Source organism: Heterocephalus glaber, unplaced genomic scaffold (genome assembly GCF_053883595.1).
Source record: "Heterocephalus glaber isolate CG9 unplaced genomic scaffold, H.glaber_assembly_v1.0 deba00001600, whole genome shotgun sequence".
Taxonomy (NCBI): Eukaryota; Metazoa; Chordata; class Mammalia; order Rodentia; family Bathyergidae; genus Heterocephalus; species Heterocephalus glaber.
Genome location: NW_028258372.1, coordinates 37,425,567 through 37,451,022, shown reverse-complemented (window position 1 = coordinate 37,451,022; position 25,456 = coordinate 37,425,567). Strand labels below are relative to the sequence as shown.

The 25,456-nt window shown below is 56.0% G+C and overlaps 1 protein-coding gene across 8 annotated transcripts in view; it reads left to right on the top strand.

Annotated features, from left to right (window-relative positions):
- Kif21b (kinesin family member 21B) overlaps positions 1-25,456 on the top strand; it is a 48,221-nt gene that overhangs the window by 4,684 nt on the left and 18,081 nt on the right. For 4 of the 8 annotated variants that reach the window (XM_021242275.2, XM_021242274.2, XM_021242273.2 and 1 more), the window contains exons 2-19: positions 8,782-9,004; positions 9,287-9,469; positions 11,682-11,831; positions 11,934-12,068; positions 12,416-12,583; positions 12,924-13,039; positions 13,706-13,901; positions 15,301-15,490; positions 16,183-16,246; positions 16,344-16,562; positions 16,919-17,000; positions 17,351-17,468; positions 18,195-18,386; positions 20,196-20,395; positions 23,643-23,750; positions 24,207-24,275; positions 24,772-25,004; positions 25,201-25,348. In XM_021242275.2, coding sequence (XP_021097934.1) covers positions 8,782-9,004; positions 9,287-9,469; positions 11,682-11,831; positions 11,934-12,068; positions 12,416-12,583; positions 12,924-13,039; positions 13,706-13,901; positions 15,301-15,490; positions 16,183-16,246; positions 16,344-16,562; positions 16,919-17,000; positions 17,351-17,468; positions 18,195-18,386; positions 20,196-20,395; positions 23,643-23,750; positions 24,207-24,275; positions 24,772-25,004; positions 25,201-25,348 — 2,794 coding nt within the window. Of the gene's footprint in view, positions 1-7,693; positions 7,893-8,781; positions 9,005-9,286; positions 9,470-11,681; positions 11,832-11,933; positions 12,069-12,415; positions 12,584-12,923; positions 13,040-13,705; positions 13,902-15,300; positions 15,491-16,182; positions 16,247-16,343; positions 16,563-16,915; positions 17,001-17,350; positions 17,469-18,194; positions 18,387-20,195; positions 20,396-23,642; positions 23,751-24,206; positions 24,276-24,771; positions 25,005-25,200; positions 25,349-25,456 lie in introns of those variants that run through there. The other 4 variants (XM_013078635.3, XM_021242272.2, XM_013078634.3 and 1 more) reach the window with 2 other exon arrangements.

Below are 25,456 nucleotides of genomic sequence, written 5' to 3'. Positions count from 1 at the left end.
TGGTCCTGGCTCCTAAATCCTGGCTGTTCTTTGAGTTTGGGGAGCTTCTGCCTCCCCATGTCTTCCATTCTTAGATCCCTGCAGCTGTCTCCTGCCTGAGTTCCACCGTGGCACTGGGGAAGAAGCTGAGGGCAGTCTTGACTCCACTGGTGGCCCAGGTCTCCCAGCTTCTCATTGTGCCCGCTAGACAGCAGCATGCTGAGAACACTAGAGGAGAGCCACAGCCCCTTGCTCCTCCCTCTTAGAACAGCTGGAGGGGCCCTGGGAGGGTGCTGGGCTGGAGAGGAGAGGTTGCTGCCCTGCCAGGGAGGGGAGCTGGAGTGGGTTGGGGCTGTACCCCCCCCCCCAATTATCTGCTCTTCCAGTCTGTGCCAATAGGGAAGGGCAGAGCTCTATAGGAGGGCAAGTGGCTGCACTGCTGGCTGCATCCTGCTCTCAGGAGGATGCCCTCTATTACCTCCAGCTGCTGGAGGAGGACATACCACTGTCCCTGTTCCCAGATGTCTGACTCTATGCCTCTGCCTTCCTTGATGGAAGCCCACCAGCAGAGCAGGTTTGGAGGCTTCCTGTCCTTTCTCTAGGCAGGGCTGGTCCTACCTGAGACTGGGGGGAAGGTGCACCATGGAGAGCCGCTGCACTCTGGTGAGCCGCTGCACCCAGGCTGGTGTTGGGGCTGGGGACAAGGCCAGTCGTGGGAGAGGCTCACTGCCCTCCACAGCCAGCCAGCTGCCTGTTGCTCTGCATTCCTCAGCAGGGGAGCATCCCCAGGGCCCAGTCCCCACTGACTGTCCCCTACCAGATGCTGTCACAGGCTCTGCAGCGTCTCTTGTCTCCCAGGAGGTCATGGGAAACCCCGACAGATGCCCTGTGATGGGGGTGGGAGATCAGAGTAACGCTGGAGCACAGCTGAGTGGCACTTCCCAGAGCTGCGCTGCCCTTCTTCCCAGGCCCCAGAGACAGGGGAGGAGTCACCAGGAGGAGTCAGGAAGCTCCTGGTGCTGCTCAGAGACAGGCCTGTGCAGCGGGCCCTGAGGGCAGGCTGGTGTCCATCCAGCTCCAGACAGGGACTGGCCCCTTCTCCCAGCTCCTCCTGTGCATCCTGCTCCCTGGCTTCTGACATCTCACCCTATCTATTTGCTGCTTCCCCTCGGTGCCAGGTTTCAGCCTCTCTTCGTAGCACCCCTGATCCCTGAAACTGCCTCCTACCAGGCTCCCCCTCCCCTGTTTGCTAGCCTGTCCCTGGGCATGACTCAGAAGTCAGTGGCCAGACTGTGGGATAAATGGAAGAGTAAGGTCAAGGACTTCCCCTGAGGAAGAGGTGGGGTCAGAGTCCTGACTCCTATTCGCTGGGCTGACACCCCAACATCCTGCAGTACTACACCCTCCCCTCCGTGCTCTCAGAACATGTTTGGGAACAGGAGTCAGGCACAGAAGCTTGAAGGCCCCTTTCAGCAGGCCTGCCAGGACCTCATAAACCCATGTCCTTTGACCCTGTAATACAGAGCCTTCTTGTTTGGGGGTTCAGGGCACCCTGAGGGCAGTCACAGGAGGGTTGGACTGGGGCCACGGAGAGGCCAGGGAAGATCCAGAGGGAAGACACAAGACCCTCTGGCTGTCATGGGGCTCTGGCTTTGCCCCTCGCTTTACCACTGCACCCCAAGGTGAATGTTGCCACCCTGAGAGAAGACTGGCCTGAGTGGGAAGAAGACACCTGGTCGGGGCGAAGTCAGCTAAAAGCCCCTGAATGTCTGGGAGCCAGACTCCCCTGAGAGAGCAGGGATTTTGCTTCCAGCCGCCTTCCCCAGAGCTGGCAGGCTGCCATGGGGAGGAGGAGGAGGAAGGGGTACTCATTAAAGGGAAGGTGTACATACCCTCTCTCTGCCGCAGAGGGCCATAGCCTTCCTCTGGCAGAGAAGGAGGCTCTGGGCTTCACCTGCCCCAATGGGGAAAGTGCTGTCCCAAAAGGCAGCTCAGCTCGGGGCTCTGCTGGCAGCTGCCCTAGGATCAGCCCCTGAGATTCTCTGAGAGGATCGTTTTTCTCCAGTCCAACCTCTCTGCTGCCCTGGTGCACAGTTGCTTGGTGGATGCAGCAGGACTGGACACAGGCAGGACTGGTTTGAACTGCATCTCCACTGTTACAAATTGTGTGACTGTGGGCTTGTTAAATGTCTTTCTGAGCCTCAGTAAAAAGGGACACATATCCCTTGCTTCGTGGCATTGTCATAACACATAACCTGTGTTCATGTGCATACACAAGCCTGGCACCTGGGTTCTGAAAGTTATTTGCTGTTGTCCTTATCTGATGAAGCCTGGGAGGTGCAGAATACACCCAGGAAGGCAAGCATGATATCAGTGAGGAATGATTTCTCAGAAAGAAGATCCCATTGCCTCCCCTAGGCTCCCCTTCCCGGGGTTTAACGTTTAATAGTCTTTGCAGGTAGAAAGTGTTTTTTCCTCCTAGCTTATCTATGTCTCTCCTGCTGTAGCTAAGTTTCCCTTTGATCTTCCTCTGTCACTGATGAGGAAGACCTGGTCCCTGGCAGGTCACCAAAACAGCAAAGTAGCCTGTGTGCCAGGCTGAGGAGAGGTCTGGGGACCCCTCTGTGTGTCCTTCCCCTGCCAGCTTCCAGACACAGGGACATAAACACACATTTCCATCACAAGGGCCACAACAGCTCTGCCCCTGCCCTGCCCGCTGCCCACCGCTGGAGCTGGAGGTGCCAGAGAGGTGGGTGCCATCTAGACCAATTTGCTTTTCCCTTCAGGCTCAGGTGCAGCATGCCAAGCTGCTGAGTGCTGCATTGCTTGACTTTGTGGTCCTTCCTTGGACTGTCCGGCTCACCTCTGGGGCTCCTTTTCAGGATTCCAGAAAGGCCCAAGGGATCGTATTGGCACAAAGAGCAAATATGTGTCCACCCCCCTGGAGCTTTTTCTGGAGGATCCAGTCCTGTCGGTTACCTTGACCGCACGATGCATTCTAGTCCAGGTCTTCTGAAGGCCTTGGAGGCAGGGCCTGCAGAGAGGGAGCTCAGCCTGGAGGCCCCCAGGTTCAGCTGCACCCAGCTGCATGCAGGCTGGTTCTCCCAGGCTCTCTACTGGGCACATCTTTGGGACTGATGCCAAGGGAGCATGGTCTTCTAGGGGACCTTGTTCCTTATTAGCTACCAACCTTGTGCCAAGGTACTTAATTTCTCTCCAAGCCATCATTTGTAATTAGAGGCAAAAATGCCCACTTCATTTATTTATGCAGCACTGGGGATTGAACCCCAGGCCTTTGCACTGAACTGTATCCCCAGCCTTTTTCTTATGTTTTATTTTGAGACAAGGTCTCAATCACTGAGTTGCCCAGACTGGCCTCCAATTTAGGATCCTCCTGCCTCAGCCTCCCAGAATGCTGAGATTACAGGTGTGCAGCGCCACATCTAGCTTAAAAAGCCCACCTTAGAATGAATGACACCATGTGATGACCCAGCACCTGCCAGGCACCTAATGTCTACCAAGAGGCAGTCTTGCTTCGTGAGCATGGTGGTCGTTAACCGAAGAAGTTTAGGACTCTGTGTACGCACTGGGGTTCCAGGTACAGTGCCAGCAAAGAGAAAGCTTCAGGAATGACAGACCACGCACGGTCTTTGCTAGAATGTTCAAGTATTCTTGATAGTTCTTGGTTAATGGCAGCCTGTTACTTCTCATCTTTGAGATATAAGACCCTTCAAGTACAAACTGCTTGGCGCTGCACCCTTAGGGGCCTCCAGGTAAGATTTTGGGAGCAGGTCAGTTAGGAACCAAGGGAGGGGCCTACCCAGCTGATTGGGTGAGGCTAACTTCTTCACCTAAGAAGCCCAAGGTCACGGGGCAGAGCTCCTAGGAGGGTGATTGGCCGACAGGGTGTGATGTCACTGAGTCTGGTGGGCGTGAGGCTGGGCTGCCCCCCCTCCCAGCTGTGGGCTGGGTGTGGGGCTCCAGGCACGTGCCGGATGTGCCCAGCTGTTACCTCTGCCGAGGGAGTTTTCTACCCTGGCAACCTTTCAGCACCCCTCACCCCCGCCCCGCCCCTGCTCCTCCCTGTCTCCACTGTCCTTCCCTCCGCCCTGTCCTCCTGGCTCCCCAAAGAGCCAAGGAACCGCTGAGCTCAGCTCTTCCTGCAGCCTTTGTCCCCGCCGCCGTGGGTACCGAGCCGGTGGGGGCAGCCCTGCAGGCGGGGTTCCCCGGCCGCCCGCGTGTCCCTTGCTGCACGCTGTCCTTCGGGGTGGGGGACAGCGCGACACTACACCGGCCCCTGCTCCATTGTGAGCCGAGGAAGCTCAGCGCCCTCGCTGCCGTGCCAGATCCTGCCTCTGAAAAGCTCCCGGGCGCTTTCTCTTCACTCACCCGCCGCTCAGCCTGCGGGTTGCCAAGTGGCAAATAGGCCGGCTCTGTTCTAGGGATTCCGGGGCCCTTTCTGAGCGGGGCTGTGGTGCCAGCCAGCCCTCCCCCTCCCTCGTCCCTGCGAGACCCGGGAGAGATGGAGTGAGGCGGAGGGGTGGGGCTTGGGGCCAGACGACCCTGGGGGAGATTCGGGAGGTTCCCTGGCAGAAATGACCCAGGCTCTTGGGCCACACACCTTTATTGACAAAATGATGCAGCTGGCCTGAGACCTATATTTTGCCAATTCAATTTTTTAAATTACATTAAATTTTAATTTATCTTGATCGCCGAGGATTTTTCTTTGGTCCTTAAATCTTGTGCTTGGAAGTGAATGCCTCACCCTAGTCCTCACCCATGGTTTAGTTAGAAGACCTTAGAGATTGTCCCCATCCCTGGCTGTCCCCTGACCCTCCTCCCATGGCCCAGGGAGGAATGGGAATGAGTGGGTCCCATCCTGCTGCCAGGGGAAACTTCTTCCTTCCTTGCTGGGGTAGGGTGGGCCTGGAAGGCTCACAGAATGGCCTCGCCCAGGGTGGGACCAGGAGCAGAGGCTGCTGGAAGGGAGGGTGATGGAATTCTCGGAAGGGAAGGCTGGGAGGAGATCTAGATGACCCAGGCAGGGGAGACTCCCACAGGAGGGCAGAGAGTGGACAAGAACCCTGGTCCTTGGGCTCCTCTGGCTGGGCAGAGACTGTGAATTCTCCACAGAGCAGGGTGAGGTGACGAATGAGCCCCGGGAGGACGGAGACCCAGTCTGCTGCCCCTCGACTGTGAGCCCTGGAAGACAGGCCGGCCCAGTGCCCAGTGTGAACTTCCACTGAGACTTCAGGGAGCATCCCCAGCCCCTGGCTCTGACGGTGGCGATTTAGGGATTGAGAATTCTCTGGGTAGGAGGCAGCCAGAGACATGAAAGAGTTGACGCCCAGCCTCACTGTATTTGCTGTGTGACTTCACCACTTCGGCCGGCCCTTGACTTTCCATTCTGGGAAATGGGATTGGAATTCCTACCTCATAGCATCACTTCACTAGGTAAACTGAGGTGCTGCCTGGCCCAGTACCAGCTCACAGAAAGCACCCATGCAATAAATCTTCCTTCTCCTTTGCTTCCATCCACGATTACTCATTCCGCTCCATTCCTGTGACTGACACTCTCTCCTTCCAGGTCACTTACTCTGGGAATTAGTGACACACAGGACCTCTGTCTCCCAGCTTGTACCAATTTTTCTAGGTGACACTGCTCACCCACCTGCACCCTGGCAAAGCACCCTGGTGCTTAGACTGGACTGGCCTGGCTGGGTGGCACAGAAAACCCCATATGAGGATATTCTGGGCCAACAAAGCATCCCAGGGTGAATGCCCAGCTGACTCCACAGCTCTTGGGTGCTGAAACCCTGGGGTAACCTCTTCTACATCCTCCTCCAAGACTGCTCTTCTGCCCACTGTCTCCTTCCTGGCAGGCAGGCTGCCCGGGTCTGGGGGCCACTTGCCAAAGGAGAAGCTCCTCTTTCATAGAAGGGGCCCTGCAGCAAGGCTGCTGCTCCCCCTGACTACTCCCTCTGTCTCCAGGGATGCTGATTCGATTTCCTCCAATCACCAGCATTGCCATCTGCCTGCGGTAATTAAATGGTATTTGAACTGGATCCAGAAATCCCATCGCAGGCAGACACGTGGGGAAGAGGGTGTCCTCAGGAGCTCGTGCTCATCCCCCCAGCTCCGGGGTTCTCAGAACTGCCCGGGCAGCCCTTGCTTTACCTGGCAGCACTTGATTCCCCTGGGAGGAGGTGTCTGTCTTAGCCAGCCCTGAGGGCCAGAGCCCAGACTCCTGACCTGTGTCGTGTGTGTGGCACACTTCTCCTTCCTCAGTTGTTGTCTGTGCTATTTCCTGAGTATGAGACTTTCCCTTGGCCCTCCGAGACCTGATCCCTAGAGGCAGTGTGGTGTAGGACCATGGAAAGGGCAATGTGTCCAGACTATACTAAAATTGGCTTCTTTACTGTCTGTGATTGGATGATAGCATTTCAGTTTCCTCATCTATAAATAGGGCACTAGTAGTGACCTCATGGGTTATGGTGAAGTCAGAATTAATACATACCGGTGTGGTGGCACACACCTGTGATTCCAACACTCTGGAAGACTGAGGCAGAAAGATCGCAAGTTTGAACCCAGCCTGAGCAACTTAGTAAGACCCTGCCTCAAAATACAAAAGAAGGGCTGCGTATGAAGCTCAGTGGTAGGGGCCTGGGTCCAACCCTTAGTACCGCCTCTCACACACACACACACACACACACACACACACACACAGAGTTACTGCATGCCAGGCCTATAGTAACCGTGTGGCATACAGTAAGAACTCAGCACGTCTGCTGGGTGATTGGCATAGAGATAGAAGGCAAGGTAGGAGCCTTGCTAGGGCGGGCTGGGGGGTGGGCAGTTGCCAGTCTGTAGGTCCGGAGAGGGTGAAGAGGAATCAGCTTTGCCCTCACCAGTTAGAAGCTGAGTCAGGCCGAGGCTGAGATGCTAATTCTGCTTTCAGCCTAACCCAGAAGCCTCTGGATACAGGCGGCAACCTCTTGGGGTTCCATTCCTCGCCCGTGAGGACTAGTTCACCCCTCAGAGAGAACACTCAGAAGGAAGCCCTGACACTAACGTGTGGGGCAGAGCCTGAGGGCTTCACTGCCCAAGGATCTCCCCACTTCCTCAGTCTGCTCCCTCCCAGCAAAGCACAGACAGGTACCAGGCTCAGGTGAGCACCGAGCCTGTTCTGCATCTGAGTGGGCCTTTGGGGCCGAGCAGCCAGGGACAGGGACAGGGTGGCAGGTTGAAGGCCGGGGCTCTGTGGCTGGGTGCCTCTGGTCCCTGAGTGGGTGCTGGCTTGGTCCCTCTCATTCTTTTCTTCTCTTGATAAATGTTGGCTTAGGGAGAGGAAGCCTGACAAGCGGCTCATTGTGAGCATCCGGGCACTGGGGCTGGCTTGTGTGAACCCATGGGCATCAGAAACTAACCCTCCTTTACTTTAGGGTGTTTGGGGGTGCTTTCTGCCAATCCTTGCACACGCATGCTCGCTGACTCATGCTTGGTTGCCATGGGGACCTCGTCATGGTAATGGCTGCTTAGGAGAGGGAAGAGGGGGTGGCTGGATGGAGTCAGTTCTGCCCATGGCTGGCTCCCTACTCAGTCTTCATGTCACTCCCTCACTTATACAGGGGAGCCTGCCAGGATCTGGGTTATGGGCCCAGCCTGTAGCTGACCTAGTGTCCCTTCTGCAGGTCCGTGCCGTTCACAGAGAGCTTTTCGCTTGATCTGGGCTGCCAGGGTTGTGGCTGGTCTGGCCCCGGAGCTCCTGGAAAGGAGCCAAAGCTTGTGCCTGAGAATGTCCACCAGGCTCTGGCATCTGAGGAGGGAGCTGTCAGGCTGGAGGACCCTTTGTCTTAGTCACTTTTTCATCGCTGAGACACAATACCTGACATCTACAACTTAGAAGAGGACAGGTTTGTTTTGGCTCATAGTGTGTAGAGGTTGCAGTTCATAGTCAGCTGGCTCTAGTGCTGAAAGGGCAGAGAGAAGGGCCTGTGAAGTAAAGCTGCAGCAGGAAGCGGAGTGAAGGGAGGAGCTACAGGAAGGAGATAAACCCTCCCAGGCCACGCCCCTAGCGACCCAACTCTTCCAGCCAGATGCCCCCTCTGACAACACACTTAGCCATAAACTCATTGGTGGACTAACCAGTTGGTGGACTTAACTCACCAGATTGGTGACCATAGCACCCCCGTAATCCAATCACTTCCCCAAAGCCTGCCTATGATCACACAAGTCTTTGGCAGGACATTTGCTACTATGAACCATAACAACCTTGCATCTGGGCCTTGCGTTCAGGCCTTGGCAGAAGCTCTGACCTCCTCCAGAACTTAGCCCTGGCTTCAGGAATGTGGAGGCCTGCCCCTCTCTTCCCCACCTTGGCCCTGAGCTTTGTCTCCCCAGAAGTAGGCGAGTTGTCTTCTCCCCTTGCTCACAGGAGTGCTGATTTCTAGGGCTCCTGGTCTAGCCGGGAGTATGGGCTTTCATGTGACATGGACCTGTTGCTTTCCATCATACAACCTTGGACAAGTCATTTAAACTTTCTCAGCCTCACATCTCTCATCTGTAAAATCAGGCAGACAATAGGTACCTCATGGGTTGCTAGTAAAGAGCACAAGAGTTAATTTCTATAAAATACTTTTAACAGCTTCAAGATACACTGAGTACTGTGTAGATGTTAACAACTGCTGTTTTGGTGATGTTTGTATTATTGTTACTGAATCACCAAAGCTGAGTGGCAAAGAGGAAGCGGGCAGGTAATGTGGGCGAAGAGGACCTGACCCAAGGGTCTTCCTATTCCGGCAGGATCCGGCCCCAGCTGTCGAAGGAGAAGATTGAGGGCTGTCACATCTGTACCTCTGTCACCCCGGGGGAGCCCCAAGTCCTGCTGGGGAAGGATAAGGCCTTCACCTATGACTTTGTCTTTGACTTGGACACATGGCAGGAACAGATCTATACAACCTGTGTGAGCAAGCTCATTGAGGGCTGCTTCGAGGGCTACAATGCCACAGTGCTGGCCTACGGGCAGGTAAGACCCTTCCTCCCAACCAGGGGCCACCTATCTTTGATTTCCCATCTGATGGGGGAGACAGCCTTACCTCCAGAGCAATTGAGACACAGTGGTGTAGTTCTGTCTGTTGTCTGAGGGTGCTGCTATGCTCCTGGATAACACAGGGCAGCTGTCATCAGAGACTTCCGCTGGGTGTGGAAGGGGAACTAGGCTGCAGGTAGATGTGTGAGAGGGTTTGGCCAGGTGCAGGTCTGGCTGGTGGCCCTGGGTAACACCTTCACTCTGTCTTTGTCAATGCAGACAGGGGCTGGGAAAACGTACACTATGGGTACTGGCTTTGACATGGCGACATCGGAGGAGGAGCAAGGCATCATTCCAAGAGCCATCGCACACCTCTTCAGGGGCATTGCTGAGCGCAAGCGGCGGGCACAGGAGCAGGGTGTAGCTGGGCCTGAGTTCAAAGTCAGCGCTCAGTTCTTGGAGGTACCGTGGTCTGTGGGGTGGGCAGGAGGGAGACATGGTGGGTGTCATAGACACTGACCCTCCTCCAGTGCAGGAGAATGAGCCTGGGGAGCCCAGAGGCATGGGGGTATCCACAGGTGAGTTCCCCAATGCTGGAGGTATCCAAGCAAGGCCTGGGGGACCACTTGGTGGGACACTGAAGTGTTTCCTGTATCACATGGGGCTGAATTGATGCCCTGCAAGATCTCCTTGGACCTTGACTGATTCTAGCTCTGTCACTTGTGACCTTGAGCATGTCATTTCACCACTTCGAGGGAAGGGTTGGTGAGGGTGGCTTGGAACCATATGCCTGGCATGGGATGAGAGCTCTAGTTCTCTCCCTTAACTGGGTACCTCTTCTGCCTCCAAGCAGCCTGCTTGTCCCTTTCTGCCTGAGATGCTTCCTGGCCCTGTGAAGCTTCTCAGACTATGGAACAGAAAGGTCCTCCAGGAGGGGCCTTCTTCTGCCTCTGATCTTGCCTGTCTCTGGGAGGATGTCAGCCTGGGACTGTGGCAGCCAGGCGCTTTTGGGGTGAAGGAATGGGTCTCTGAGCTTCTGATGTCGGCTGTGCTGAGCCCCAGGTCAGGAACACCAGCAGTAGCAGCTCCCTCTTTTGTTTGTTTTTTTTGTTTTTGGTACCGGGGATCGAACTCGAGTTCTTGCGCTTGCGCAGAAGGCGGCAAAACCACTGAGCTAAATCCCCAGCCCAACAGCTCCTTTTTGAAGGGAGCTCTTAGAGGGCTTTCTAGGATGCCAAGTGAACCTTTTTCTCATGAGCTTGACCACACTGCTCCTCTGGGACACTTGGTTAGACAACTCCAGTTCTCAACATCTAAGCCCCCAAGAACCCCAGGCCTAGGGCATTTATTTACTAGGTTGGGAGCACCCTGGGTTCTCACCCCAACCCTGGTTCTCTGACTGTACTCTGGTTGTCCTTAGAAGGAGGGATGGATGTGGCCTCAGCCCTGTTCTCTCCTCCCGATGTCCCACCTGCTGTGCCAGTCACTCCCTCCTGGGCCATAGGGCCACTACCTTCCCCTTAGGGGACCAGTATTTTAGGCTCTGGAGCTTTTTGTGTCCTGGACTTCTGCTCCTGATAGACTGCCTGCTTCTGTGTGTGCATGATGCACGTGTCTGCACGTGATGTGCGTGTCCTGCCCCTTGAGTGTCACTGTAGGCTTTTCCTTCATCGCTCTTTGTTTTCTTCTTCTCCATCCTGTTGCCACAGAGAACCCTCAAAAGCAGGGCAGCCCTTAGACAATCCATACCACAGGGCGACGACAAGGGGTTAAGCCACACAAGTGTGTCTGACCCAAATAGACAGACACTGCGGCACCCCGTGCTCACCATCTCTTCCTTTAGTTTCCTCTTCCGCTTCCTGTAGGATATTTCTGTCCCTTTAATGCCATCAAACCTTTGGATGTCCGAGGGCTGCAGTTCCCTCTCTCCTCTTGCCCCTCGAGATTCTCTCGCTGCCCCAGCTGCCCCCGTCCCTTTGTGCACTCGGAGCCTCAGCTCCCTGTCTGCTGACCATCCCAGCCTTCAGCAGGCGACAGTTTCCCGGTCCACAGTTCCATTCACAGAAATCTCTGGCTGAGACTGAGGTAGCGTGGCCGCTCCTGGCCAGGTCAGCCCTCACAGCATCTTCCCAGGAGGCTCAACATTGTGGTCTGCTCCGTGCTCCCCTCTCCTCCTGAGCACAGGGCACAGCCACGTTCCTCTCTCCGGGTGGCTGCCATCACCTCAGTCCCAGGGACATCAGGATTAGGGTGGGACTCCCTGGCCTCCACTGAGTTCTGCCTCTGCCCTTTCTCATCTGGAATCACACCCTCACCTCTGCTTTCCTTGCCCACTTATATAACAAGATCTGCCCAAATCGTGGTCTTCCTCATCTCTGACATCCAAGACCTATACCTCTGTGTCCCCTTTAGCCCATTGGGACTGAGAGCTGCTCAGTGCTGGTTCCCTGGGGAGAGGAGCAACTGTGCCTCCAGGGCCCGGCGGATCCTCCTTCCCCTCTCTAGGAGGAGGAGCCTGGAATTCAGAACCCAGAGGGGAACAGCGCTGGGCAAGCTAATCTCCTGGTGTCACTTTCCACTTCTGCAAAATGGAGGTGGTTTCTAAACACGGGAAAGCCCCTTTGGGCCCCTGCTGTGGGCCACGCAGACCCAGCCACTTTTCCTCCCGCCACAGCTCTACAACGAGGAGATCCTTGACCTGTTTGATAGCACGCGTGACACTGACGCTCGACACCGCAGGTCCAACATCAAGATCCACGAAGATCCCAACGGTGGCATCTATACCACGGGCGTCACTTCTCGTCTCATCAACTCCCAGGAGGAGGTGAGCAGCCTCTGAAGGTCCAGGGCAAGCATGGGTTTTCCTGAAAGACCAGAGGCTGGCAGCACAATGGCCCTGAATCCTCGTATATTCTTCTGTCCCCAGCTGATCCAGTGCCTGAAGCAGGGCGCCCTGTCACGCACCACGGCCAGCACCCAGATGAACGTGCAGAGCTCCCGCTCCCACGCCATCTTCACCATCCACCTGTGCCAGATGCGTGTGTGTGCCCAGCCCGACCTGGTGAGGAGCCCTCGGGATGCAAGAGCTGTCTGCTGCAGGGGACTCCAGGGAAGGCGAGATGAGAGCCAGCAAACCAGGCAGGGCTCGCCTCTGCCACTTGTTGGTTTTTCCTTTTCTTTTTTCTTGAGCTTCATTTACTCCATCTATGCAATGGGCTCATGGCACCTCTATTGTGTTGTGGAGATGGAATGGGAGCCAGGTGTGTGCAAGGACTGGGTTCCCGTCAGACGCGCTGTACGTGCAAAGGCGCGAGGCACCGAGCTGTTCCATGGGGAGGCCAGTCAGGAGCAGAGAGCCAGCGAGGTGGGGCACAGGCTGGGGGAGTCAGATGCCGCCTTCCACTGCAGGGGCATGAGGCGGTGACCGGCCTTCCAGAGGGTGCAGCTCCTCCGAGCGAATATGAGACTCTCACGGCCAAGTTTCACTTTGTGGACCTGGCTGGCTCAGAGCGCTTGAAGCGGACAGGGGCCACCGGCGAGCGGGCCAAGGAGGGCATCTCCATCAACTGTGGCCTGGTAGGCACATGGAGGGTCGCCAGTCCCAGCAGTCAGAGCCGCTCAGGTTGAGATCCTTCCGAGGCCCGCAACCCCATGGCTGCCCAGTCTTCCTTGGGCCTCTTGCCAGCTGCTGGCCGGGGCACCCATAGTCGTCACCTATGGGCCTCTAGGCCTTCATTCTCAGCCCTCACCCTTGCCTCAACTCCCTCATTTTACCAGTTTGTCAGTTCTGCCCATAGACCCAACCAGGAGCCTGAGGCTGGCTGGGGCCAGCTAGACAGGTGGATGCATGGGGATGCATTGTGCCAGCCCCTTGCCCCCTGAGGGACTGTTGAGCTGCAGACTCTGTCTCCTGCAGCTGGCCTTGGGCAATGTCATCAGCGCCCTGGGGGACCAGAGCAAGAAGGTGGTGCACGTGCCCTACAGGGACTCCAAGCTCACTCGGCTCCTCCAGGACTCACTGGGGGGCAACAGGTAACTGGTGACATGCAGGGAAGACCCAGGGCAGGCAGGGAGGTTCCTGGGGATTCCTGCTATGGGGGTGGGGTCCATGATGGCCCTGTGGAGGAGAAGGAGGAAGAGGAGGAGGAGGAGGAGGAGACCTTCCCTTCCCACCCTGGGGTGCAGGCACCTTGAGATTTTCCATGACCTTTGTCCAGTTATGTTCAGACTCAGTGTCCTTATCTGCAAGGCTGGGAGAGCTATTCTCAAAGCAAGTCCCACTACCCAAACGAGACAAATAGGGCTGGGGATTTAGCTCAGTGGTTCCACCTCCTGCCTTGCAAGCGCAAGGTCCCGAGTTCGATCTCCGGTACCAAAAAAAAGAAATGACCAAATGAAACAAGAGATGGGAAATGGTAGAAAAACACAGAGGCCAGGGCAGATCCTTATCATCAAGCGGGGGATTCTCCAGTTAGGCATCCTTGCCTTGTTAGCCGCCTTCATGGGCTGCCCCTCACAGTGGAAACTCTCAGCCAGGTGGTCCAGAGCCTTATGCCCAGGTTCCATGCTCCTGAATGCCCAGATCCTTCGGGTCTAAGGTAGTGGGGAACGGAGTAGGAGCAGAACTTCTGCTCCAAGGCAGTGCTTCTGGGGATGGCCGTGTTCCTGGCCTTCACCCCAGCCTGACCACACTTCCAGCCAGACCATCATGATTGCCTGCGTGAGCCCCTCGGATCGGGACTTCATGGAGACACTCAACACGCTCAAATATGCCAATCGGGCTCGCAACATCAAGAACAAGGTAGTGGTGAACCAGGACAAGACCAGCCAACAGATCAGTGCGCTGCGGGCCGAGATCGCGCGCCTGCAAATGGAGCTGATGGAGTACAAGGCGGTGAGTGCCTCCCCAGCCCCACCCGCAGTCTCCCTTGGGGCCTGCACCCCCTGGGGACCACACTGCCATCTCCACCTGAGTTCCCCAGCGTGCCTCTTGCCCACTCCTCTCCTCCTGAGCATCGCTGTGTGCCAGGCATGTCTGCCCGGCACTGGGGCCTCACCAGGTGCATCTGGCACAATCTGAGTGCTCCAGGCTTTAGAACAATACTAAGTCTGAGGCAGAGAAGCACCTTGCCTTTGTTACATGGACAGTAGGCCCGGGCAGAGGCTGTCCAGGTTGTTTTTATATCCACTGGACAGGTGAGATCGCTGCACTAGGACAGCATAGTTGACAGTAGGGACACAGGAATAGGCCCTTGTGCTGCAGGAGGACAGGAGAGAGTGTTTCCTCCTCCTGCAGGTGACCAGAAAGGGTCTCGTGGAGGAAGCCTTTTGAACAAATGCGGTATCACCAAAAAGAGGTGCACAGCGGCAGGTATGGCGGTGTATGCCTGTAAATCTGACACTCTTCGAGCTGGGGCAGGAGAATCACAAGTTCAGGCCCCACCTGGGCAGTTTAGCAGCTTAGTCATATTCTTTAAAACTGGCTGGGAATGTAGCTTAGTGCAAGGCCCTGGGTTCAATCTCCAGTACCAAAAATAAATAAATAAATAAAAATGGGCAAGCATTCTAGGTAGAGAACAAGCCTTACATAATGGAATAGAAATGAGAATGTGTGCTTTGGGGGAAGTATCTATTTCTTTTTGGTACCGGGGATCAAATTTGGGACCTTGCGCTTGCCAGAAGGCAGGCACTGGAACCACTGAGCTAAATCCCTGGCTGGGAAGTATCTAATTCTATGTGACCAAAGCTGAGATCACCAACTAGTGGCCTGTGGCTGGAATCTGGCACACAGATAGTTTCACATTGGCTTGTGCTTGTTTCAAAAGAATGCACCTTAGTGGTCAGCCTTTCCAAAAATGTCCTGAGTCTTGCAGTTTCAGCTTTGCCGGAAAACCTTGAAGCTCTAACAACAAATGGCACGAGTTGACTGGAGTCACAGGGTGGCTGGCTCTGTTAGACCAAGTCTGTGACTGTTAGCTCAGCCTCCCCTACTCCCTGCTGTCCTACACACCAACTGACTCATTGCCATTAGCTTCCTGCCCAGGCAGGGTTTGTCCCTTGGATTAGCCTGTGTGGAGATAGAAAAGTGCACATAGGCCAGGTAAGATGGCAGGGTGACTTGGTTGTCACAGGGGAGCCGTGTGACAGAGAGAGACAGGAGCTATGTGTTAGGAAACTGGGGGCTGGAGACTGACTATGCTGCCATGTCCCGGAAGAGGCCAGGGCACTGGCAGAGGGAGCAGCACATCCCTGTGAGTTTCAGCCCCTGACTGCTCCCCACCCGCCCTTCCCAGGGCAAGCGGGTGATCGGAGAGGATGGCACCGAGGGCTACAGCGACCTGTACCGAGAGAATGCCATGCTGCAGAAGGAGAACGGGGCACTGCGGCTGCGGGTGAAGGCCATGCAGGAGGCCATCGATGCCATCAACAACCGCGTCACCCATCTCATGAGCCAGGAAGCCAACCTGCTTCTGGCCAAGGCTGGTAGGTTGGGGTGCCTCAGAACATCCATGAGCTAGGTTTCTCCTCTCCCCCACCTGCCCCACATCAATTCACTGATATATTTTTCCAACTGATTTTACAATTTTTTATGACATGAGCGATACATGAACACATCCTTGTTAAACATGCCAGCAATACATCAGATACAAAACGAAGGGTTAAAATGCCCTTGACAAATTCTACCCACATCCTCTCTGCTTCTCAGGAGGACTCTTCATGAGCAGCTGGGTGTGTATTTTTCACACCTTTATCAGCACTTTTGTTTCGAGTATAAATATATGCACACATGTATTCATCTATGTATGCAGAGCTTTTTCTGTATATGAGATCTTATGTATCATTCTATGACTTCCCTTTTTCCTTTGGCATTGTTTTATAAATGCCCCTATTAAAACCCACTTAATTTTTTAAAGTACTGCATAATGTTCCATGTGTGATGATGAATAATTTATTATAGCAGCCCTCTGTTGATGGACATTTACATTATTTCCAGTTTCTCCCTATCCCCAACAGAGCTCTTGTACATCTGGGCACATGTGCAAGAATTTCCTTGATACAGATTCTTTTATGGAGCTGTGTGAGCTGCCCTCTAGAAGCAGATAGAAGGCCGCGGGTCTTAAAGCCAGTGTTACTCATTGTCCTTACCACACCGTCCGTCTGCCTCCCCTCTCCAGGTGATGGCAATGAGGCCATCGGGGCTCTGATCCAGAACTACATCCGGGAGATCGAGGAGCTGCGGTGAGTGAGCCCCAGCAGGTATGAGCAGGCTGGGGCCCTTGGCCAGGCCGGGCTGGGAACAATGTCAGCTCATCCCCACCCGGCTCGTCCCACACAGGACGAAGCTCCTGGAGAGCGAAGCCATGAACGAGTCCCTCCGGCGGAGCTTGTCCCGGGCCTCGGCTCGGAGCCCCTACTCCCTGGGAGCATCTCCAGCCGGCCCAGCCTTTGGGGGCAGCCCGGCCAACTCCATGGAGGATGCTTCTGAGGTGATCCGCAGGGCCAGGCAGGACCTGGAGCGGCTAAAGAAGAAGGAGGTCAGGCAGCGCAGGAAGAGGTGAGTGCAGCGCTGCGCCTCCGGAGTGTCGCTCACAGGAGTCTCCCACTGCCTCCCCCTGAACTCAGGAAGGACCATCCACCCAACCTTGCCCCATCTCTGGGGGCTCCGCCAAGATCACTTGGGAAGTCGTGGAGCCGCTTCACAGAGAGACCCCCTTACTACACACCCGCACACCTTCTCCAGTGCTGTGCTGTTCCCCCGTGGGGGCGGCTGATTCTCTGTGGAGCAGGAACCCAGCCTGTCCCCATACACCGTGGGCAGGGCCATTGCTTCTCCCGCTCCTGCTGCGCCCCCGCCTGTCTCAAGGCAGGGTTAGTCCCCTAATCTGGCCTCTGCTTCTCTCTTTTCAGCAGCCCAGAGAAGGAAGCCTTCAAAAAGAGGGCCAAACTCCAACAGGAAACCAGTGAGGAGACTGATGAGAATGAGGCTGAGGAGGTGAGGACTCTGCCCCCTCCTCACCGCAGGCTCACCCCCATTCCTGTCGCCATTTTTGCACACCGCTCAGTGGGCACGGGTCTGCCCCACTGGTCCTTGAGTGTCCTTGTATCTCAGACTGGTTGCCATGGTTGTCGCCATCCCTCAGGCCCCCACTTCATCCTAAACAGATGGTGTGGAAAGGAGACTCCTCCAGGGGGCTGTGCTTAGGGTGCTGGGGGCAGCTACTCTTCCCAGAGGGTGTGGCTTCTCCCCTCCTGACACACCCAGGGTGGCACATCTGCCGAGTCTCCACCTCTGGGTTCCCCTCCTGGGAGGCCAAGCCCAGCCCTAATATCCCTGGTGCCCAGGAGGAGGAGGAGCGAGACGAGAGTGGCTGCGAGGAGGAGGAAGGGCGTGAGGATGAAGACGAGGACTCAGGCAGCGAGGAGAGCCTGGGAGACTCAGACTCCGACCCGGACGAGAAGGGTGCGTGGGCCTGGGCTGGGGGAAAGGAGCCACCTGTGGCAGGTGACCAGGGTGGGCCCGACAGTCAGAGCTCGGCCCAGAGAGGGTTCGGCTGCCCTTGGTGGGGTCGCGCCTGCTGGAGTTCCCAGGCATAGCAGTTGTACAGGGCCCAGAACTCCTAGGCCCCGCCCAGCGGTGATGCCGACCCTAACGGAGGCACATCCCTACTGAGTGCTTATTATGCCTGCCCTTCACGCGGCTTGGTGCTTGGGGTCCTCGCTCCTGCCCTGCACTTAGGCCCTGGGTTTCCCAGGTCACCCCTGAACGAGCTCAAGAGAGGTTCACAACTCTCCCAGATGTAGTCGGTGCAGAGCAGGGCACTGAATACAGGCCCGGCTGATGCTGAGATGCAGGCCCCAAGCAGGGGTGCTGTCCGTGCTGCTGGCTCTGGTCCAAATCCTCTCAAACACCTCACCCTCTACTCCAGCAGGGTCCCATGTCATCCACCACGGGCAGATGTTGGCCACTGGGCCCAGCTGGGTGGGAAGGATGTTTAGACGCCCCCAGCCCCCAGCCCCAGCTCCTGGGATCTGCCTTCCTTTTGTGTTGCCCCACCTGGCAGCATTTACCCTGCACGGGGTTTCCCATTTCACCCACCTCTGGTCACTGATTGATCCCAGTTGACCTGGAGAATCCCCTCTTCCCCGGAGTGGCACCTGCCTGAGCCTAGCTCTTCCTGGGTCCTAGAGGTGAACTTCCAGGCGGACCTGGCTGACCTGACGTGCGAGATTGAGATCAAGCAAAAGCTGATTGATGAACTGGAGAACAGCCAGCGGCGGCTGCAGACGCTCAAGCACCAGTACGAGGAGAAGCTGATCCTGCTGCAGAACAAGATCCGCGACACGCAGCTGGAGCGCGACCGTGTGCTGCAGAACCTCAGTGAGCCCCACCTTCCCCAACTCCTCCTCTGCCAGAGCACACCCAGCAGCTGGTAGGGACCCAGCAGGCTCCCATGTCCTCCCGGACAGCCAGATGTTGGCCTGTGGGCCCGGCGGGGTGGGAAGGATGTCTAGATACCCCCACCCACCAGGCCCCAGCTCCTGGGATCTGCCTTGCTTTTCTGGGGCTGCTCTTCAAATGTGTTGCCCCACCTGGCAGCGTTTTGGGGGTGTACCTGACCTTCTGCTCAGGGGACTTCTGGCCCTTCTACTGTGGCTCTGGCTCACAGTTAGAAGTTCTTATGTCTAACCTAATTGCTCTGCTACATTTTAAATTCACCTCTTTTTTACTCTCATCTTACGTCTTTGAATCCTTTAATCCTTTATATATATAAAGGATTATATATATATAATATATATATTTTATATACATATAAATTCGAATCCTTTATATACCTAGGCATATGAACATGAAGCCTCCCAGCCTTTTCTTCTGCATCCAGTTTATCAGCCTCCTTCTTGCATCCGATTTCCTCATATGGCTCCTCAGCCCATTCATCCGATTATTCATTTGCTCATTCCTTCGTCCACTTATTCAGCAAACATTTGTTGAATGCATGTGTGGAGCAGACATTAGTCTAGATGCGGAAGATGTTGATGTGTGCGAAATTGCTGCCCTCGTGGAGTATACACCGTAGGGAGAGACGGAAAGCTCAGTAGGATCTCTAGCTTGTCAGATGAGAGCAAGTATTATTATTTACAGCAAGGATGGATACAGAGTCGGGACTAGCTAGGGGCTTTTAAGGTATGATTGTGGATGACTTCACAGAAAAGGTGACTTTTAGGCAAAAGCTTGCAGGTGAGACAGTTCTAGGGCGGACCGAGCAACAGGAAGCAGGTGTGTCCCTGGCATGTTGATGGAAGGACAAGGGGCCAGAATGGCACAGATCACGTCAGTCACAGGAAAGATATTACCGTATACTCTGAGGGCAGTGAGGAGGTGTGGAATTTTGAGAGGAGTGTGTGCTGTAAAATTTTAAAACATTTTAGAAACATCATTCTGGCTCGTGTGTAGGGGAGCTAAAGTGGATGCTGGCGATCATGTAGGAACCGTGAGCCTCACGTGAGCTCAAGATCCCAGAAGAGGTGGCTTGTGACGGAATGTAGTGAGAAGCGGTTGGGTTCTGAGTATTTTGCAGGTGGAGCTAAAAGGTTTTATTGATGCCTGGGTGGGAAATGAAGGAGACAGAAGCCAAGGATGTCTCAGAGAATGAGCTTCTGGACGGAGGTGATGATGTTAACTGAGCTGAGGGGTGAAGTTAACTGAACTGGATGAGGAGGTGGTTTGTACCCGTTCCATCTAACATGTCTGTTGGCTGGCACTTCCTGTGGAAGAGTCTGGGATGGGGAATCAGTTTCTTCCTTCTGCTGCAGCCCACATCACTGTCTTCTCTTGCTAACTCTTCCCCCTTCCCACCAGCCCCAGCCATTTCCTCCAATACCGGATAATGGGTCAGAACCCAGCCAGCATGAGTGGGCTGCGCATGGAAAGCTGGGGACTGAGGGCTCCGAGATCTCAAGATGAAGAACCCCCCACATTCCAATAGAATGTCTGAGCAGGAAGGGTGGGCATCTGCTAGTCCCACCCCCTCATTGCTCCAATGAAAAAACAGGCCCAGAGAGGGGTGTCTTGCTCGAGGTCACACAGTGAGACCAGAACCCAGGCCACCTTCCTCCCCCATTTCGGAGCCCACACTTAGCAGGAACACTCAGGCACGCAGCTCTGACGGCTGCCTCTTGCTGCTGTCAGGCACCATGGAGTGCTACACAGAGGAGAAGGCCAACAAGATCAAGGCGGATTATGAGAAGAGGCTGCGGGAGATGAACCGGGACTTGCAGAAGCTACAGGCTGCACAGAAGGAACACGCCCGGCTGCTCAAGAACCAGTCACGCTATGAGAGGGAGCTGAAGAAGCTGCAGGCTGAGGTGGCTGAGATGAAGAAGGCCAAGGTAGGGCTGAGGTTGTGAGGAGCAGGAGTCTTAGACCCCATTTTCCATGTCTGAAATAATCAGTGCTGTCAAAGGTGGACTTTCTTAACAAACAGCATTGCTTGGTTCAGCCCTTTCCTGGCCATGCACACTGTCCTCTTAGCTGAGCGCATTCTCCACAATGCAATGACCTTGCCCACTAGCAGGGCCCAGGTGCAGGAGTGTGTGGGGTGCACGTAGGCCTTCTGCTCAGCGCTGCCCCCTGTGGTGGGAAGCTGCACCACAATTCCGTCCGTATGCAGGAAGCATAGGTGAGGCCTCTGGTTTGATCCAACTCTTGCATGGAATCATAGTAATCATTACCACTGTGGCCAGGTTCCAGGCTGGTCATCTTACATGCCTGGTCACATTCGGACCTTAGGAGGGCCTCCTGAAGGAAGCCCTGTTGTCTTTCCTATTTTAGGCACAGGAAGTGAGGCTCAGAGGTCATTCCAGCTGCCAGGAGGTAGTGCCGGAACACACTCAGTCCTCTGCCTCCCCATCTGCTGTGTGTTCTGGGTGGCACCTTGCCTGCCTTTTCTGCTTTGCAATGGCTCAGATCATTCTCGACTCCAGAGCCCAGACACTGCCCTAGAGGTCCTGGTCCAGGCCTCCGGCCTTGTGCCTCTGGTGTCTGGGTATGTTTTGGCTTCTGCCTGGGGCTCAGAGATCTGTGCCCCGTGCCCCTGGGTCTTTCTGCCCTGACCATCAGCCTGGTGCACCCCAACTCTCCCCATCCCTGGACCCCTACGAAATGTAGCACTGGTGGCAGCCCCGGCAAGCGTTGGAGCTTTAGCTTTGGTAACGGAGATGCAGGAAAGGGAGCTCTGCAGTTCTCAGAGCTGATGGGATAGGGATCTGCACCCTCGAAGCCACTGATAACTGCAGTCTCACCACTGACTTGCCTGGGGCTTACCATGTGCACAGGGAAGAGGCAATGCCGTGACGACTGATGTCCACCCTTAGAGGAGGTGGACTGCTCAGCTGTCACTGTGGCCAGCCTCCTCCCCTTGGTAGGCTCTGTCCCCAAGCCTGGGACACAGGTCCATCAGCCTGATCAGAGTGAAGTCCTCCCTTGTGCTTAGACCAGCTTGTCCTGGACTGGCCATGAGGAGCCTCATTTTCACCTTCTACTTCCATGCATCCACCGGTGGTTAAGATGTAATTTGGGGCTGGGGATCTAGCTCAGTGGTTTGGCCGCCTGCTTCGCAAGCGGAAGGACCCGAGTTCGATCCCCGGTACCAAAAAAAAAGAAATTAAAAAAAGATGTAATTGACACTGAAAGGATTCAGAACCCAAGTTCCCACACATTTTCCCCAGGCCCCGAGTGCCCTCTGGTGGTGTGGAGCGGAAACGGGAACAGCAGCATTCTCAGCCATGGCCTGTGCCTCCTCCAGCAGCCCCGGGAAAGCCCTGGGCTCTCTGGTCTTTGTCCCTATTCTCTGTCTCCCTGGAGGCTCCTGCCTGATGCTTCTGCAGGGTGCCTGTTCTGGCCAGCTCCCACCTCAGCTGGCCCTGCCCTGGTGAACATCGCTGGGGAACATTCTCATAGGGTTTTGAAACCTGCAAATGAGCCTACTGCCCGGGACATATTTGAAAGCCAGAGGGATCCATGTATATGTGTACGTCAGTCTCAGGATGGCTGAGGCCTTTCAGCCAGGGCCCAGCTCCATCCGCATGACTGCTCTTGTGAGAACAGGGCTGGAAGTCAGCTGAGGGTCATCCTATGGATGCCCCAGCAGGGCCCCCAATTTTCCCCTGGAGGGACAGAGAGAGCAGCAGCCAAGGATTCTAACCAGACACTGTGAAGGCCATTGTCTGAGGATCATCCCTCCCGCTGTTCAGCAAGGGGGCCCAGTGATCCACAGAACTGATCTGGGTGGGCCCTGCCACCATGTACGGGGTCTCCTGGGGAAAAGGCTCAGTGCCGGTCTCAGGTTCCATTTCAGCACGGTCATGTTCTCACCCACTCTGAGACCATCACGCCTGTGGTGGTCTCCAAAGAGCTTGGCCACACATGCAAGTTGGGAAGACGGGCCTTTGGCCAGGGAGACATAGACAGCACCATCCCAGGAAGCTCAGATGCTAGAGTTTGGAGGCCTGCCTTTGGCCTTCCCAGCCCCAGGCCTTTGGAAGAACATTCACTCTGGACCCCGGATGCCCAGCAGCAGCCAGCTTGCCCCTGCTCTGTAAGTTAAGCTCTGTAGAATCTGACCCTGCTGGCCACCAGCTCCCTAGGAGGCTGCCTGGTTTTCTTTCTCTGGACACTTTTTCTTTCCTGACCACAGAGCAAGGCAGGATGGTGATATTCCTGGTAAGGTCTCTGGCCTTGGTGGCAGAGGAAGAACCAGCCCCCATTTTAACTCTCCTCCCCCTTATGCTTGAGAAGTGTCAAAAGGGCCATGTACTTTGTATTCCTGTGTTTGGGGCACCAGGAGTAGGAGGCAGGTGCTGTAGGAGGACCGTGGAAGAGTGGCTTCCTAGCACATCATGTTGTCTCCAGCCACACTAAAGGTGCTCTGTGTGCCTTTGGCCAGACCCTGGAGAACTCTGGGATCCAGGCTGTCTGTGTTTGCCGTGAACTGTCATGGTGCCGCCCATGCCTGGGCTGTAGGAAGAGATGGATGGGGAGGTGACATGACCTGGGCCCCAAGGCTGGCCATCCATCACTAGATTTATGGCTGATTTATTTTCTCTTTCCAAGACTCATTTCCTTGTTTATTAAGCGGGAACAATAATGCCTCTCTCCTCTGATTGTCATGAGGACTGTCCTGGCACGTAGCCAGTTCTCAATAAATAATGGTGGTTTTTATTGCTGTCACTATGAGTCTAGCCCTGGAATCCAGCCCTGACCTTTACCTTGGCCCTGTTCACAGCTCGGGCTGTCAGTGGGAGAGGGGTGACCTGCCTCCAGCAACCCACCCTGTCCTAGAATGGCCAGACCAGGCTTTGGGTGGTGGCCAGGGTCAGGCCCTGTAGGTTGGGAGCCCCTGAACCACATGGCTGGCTGTAAGGCCACTCCTTTCAGCAGCTGCCCGGTAGCTTCAACTCCTGTGGAGGGGAGGGGGTATACCCCTTCCTCCTTACTCCGAAGCCCCAAGCCCTGAGCCACTGCTACCTGGCAGGTTCAGGCCATTGTCTGCCCAGCATCCTCAGAGCCAGGCATCCCCTGGAGCACGAGAGCCGCTGTTTCCCAGCCCTGCCTTACCCCGCTGCCTCTCCCGTCCAGGTGGCCCTGATGAAGCAGATGCGGGAGGAGCAGCAGCGGCGTCGGCTGGTGGAGACCAAGAGGAACCGAGAGATCGCTCAGCTCAAGAAGGAGCAGCGGCGACAGGAGGTGAGGGGCTTGGGAGGATCCCTGGAACTGCAGGCCCAGGTGGGCCCCGGTCCCTGCTGTCCTAAATGGTAACAGCCATGCTTGGAGTAAGGTGCGGTCTGTAGGAAGGGCAGGACCTGGGGGCCCAGAGAAGGGCAGGCACCTTCCTGGAGTCACCAGCAACCCAGAAATGTGTGGCTCGGGCCCTGCAGGGAGGTGGGACAGGCTGAGCCCTCCAGTCCAAGTCCTCACTGTGATGGAAGAGGAGGCCAAGTCAGTGGCCTTGTAGGGGCCACACTGCGACCTCTGGGGAAGGAGCTCAGCTCTGAGACCCGTTCCATCAACAGCTTGATCACCCGAGATTCACCTGTCTGGGAAAACCCAGGCTTCTGGCTGCAGAGCTGACCAGCCTGTGCCCATCCTGGGCCGAAAGGGCACAGTGCCTGAGGATGGGTGCCACTCTCCTCTTTCCCACAGTTTCAGATCCGGGCCCTGGAGTCCCAGAAACGGCAGCAAGAGATTGTCCTGAGGAGGAAAACCCAAGAGGTAGGTGCTCTTAGGGAGTGGTGCGCAGGCCCCTGCCCCTGTGGCACACACATCTGCACACACGCACGGGTGTGGTGCTCTCATTGCTCTCCTTCAGGGGCCCCGGCTCCCTGGACACGGGATGAGGGCAGCATGTCCCAGTTCTGCCACAGCCGGGAGGCGGGGGAGCCCACCCTGCCTGTGGCTGCAGCTATTCCTTCTGCCATTCAGCAGTCATGGCCGAAGTGTGTCAGGTCTGTGACATGGGCCTTTCTCAGCAGGAGAGCAAGGGGGCAGACTGCAGACTGTTCACAAATGTCTGAGCTGATCACTTAGAAAAGAATAAAAAGTGGCACTCTCTTTTGTGTTCTACTCCACTCAGACCGGGACCTGTTGGCCCTTCTACACCCCAAGTGTAGGCCCGCACAGAGCGGCCCCCGTTCTCTGTCTGGGGCTCCCAAGCTGGGGCTTGCTGTGCAGCCTCAGGCTGCCCTGCCCACCTGTCCCTCTTCCTCAGGTGTCTGCACTGAGGCGCCTGGCCAAGCCCATGTCTGAGCGGGTGGCAGGGCGTGCAGGACTGAAGCCGCCTATGCTGGATTCGGGGGCTGAGGTGTCGGCCAGCACCACCTCGTCTGAGGCCGAGTCAGGGGCCCGCTCCGTCTCCAGCATTGTGCGCCAGTGGAACCGCAAAATCAACCACTTCCTGGGGGACCACCCAGCCAACACAGTCAATGGCACCCGCCCGGCCAGGTGAGGTGGGCCGATGCTGCCCTGGCCCGTGTGGGCAGAGGATGGAAGCATGGTGGGCAGGACCAGGGTGAGGGAGAGCGAAGCTCGGGAAGCGCTGGGGTCCCTGGGGCTGTCAGCTCTAGGTGGGGACTCAGGGCAGCTGCAGAGGCTAAGAGCGGTCACATCACGCCCAGCCACCTTTGCCTCTCCCTTCCAGAAGGAAGTTCCAGAAGAAGGGGGCCAGCCAGAGCTTCAGCAAGGCAGCACGGCTCAAGTGGCAGTCCCTGGAGAGGAGGATCGTCGACATCGTCATGCAGAGGATGACCATCGTCAACCTGGAGGCCGACATGGAGCGGCTCATCAAGGCAGGCGCCTCCCCCGCTCTCCTGTCCCTCTCGCCACCTGTCCTCTGTCACCTCTGACTTCTCAAGCCTCTCCTGTCCCCTCTTGTTCTGGGGGACCCTGAGCAGGCA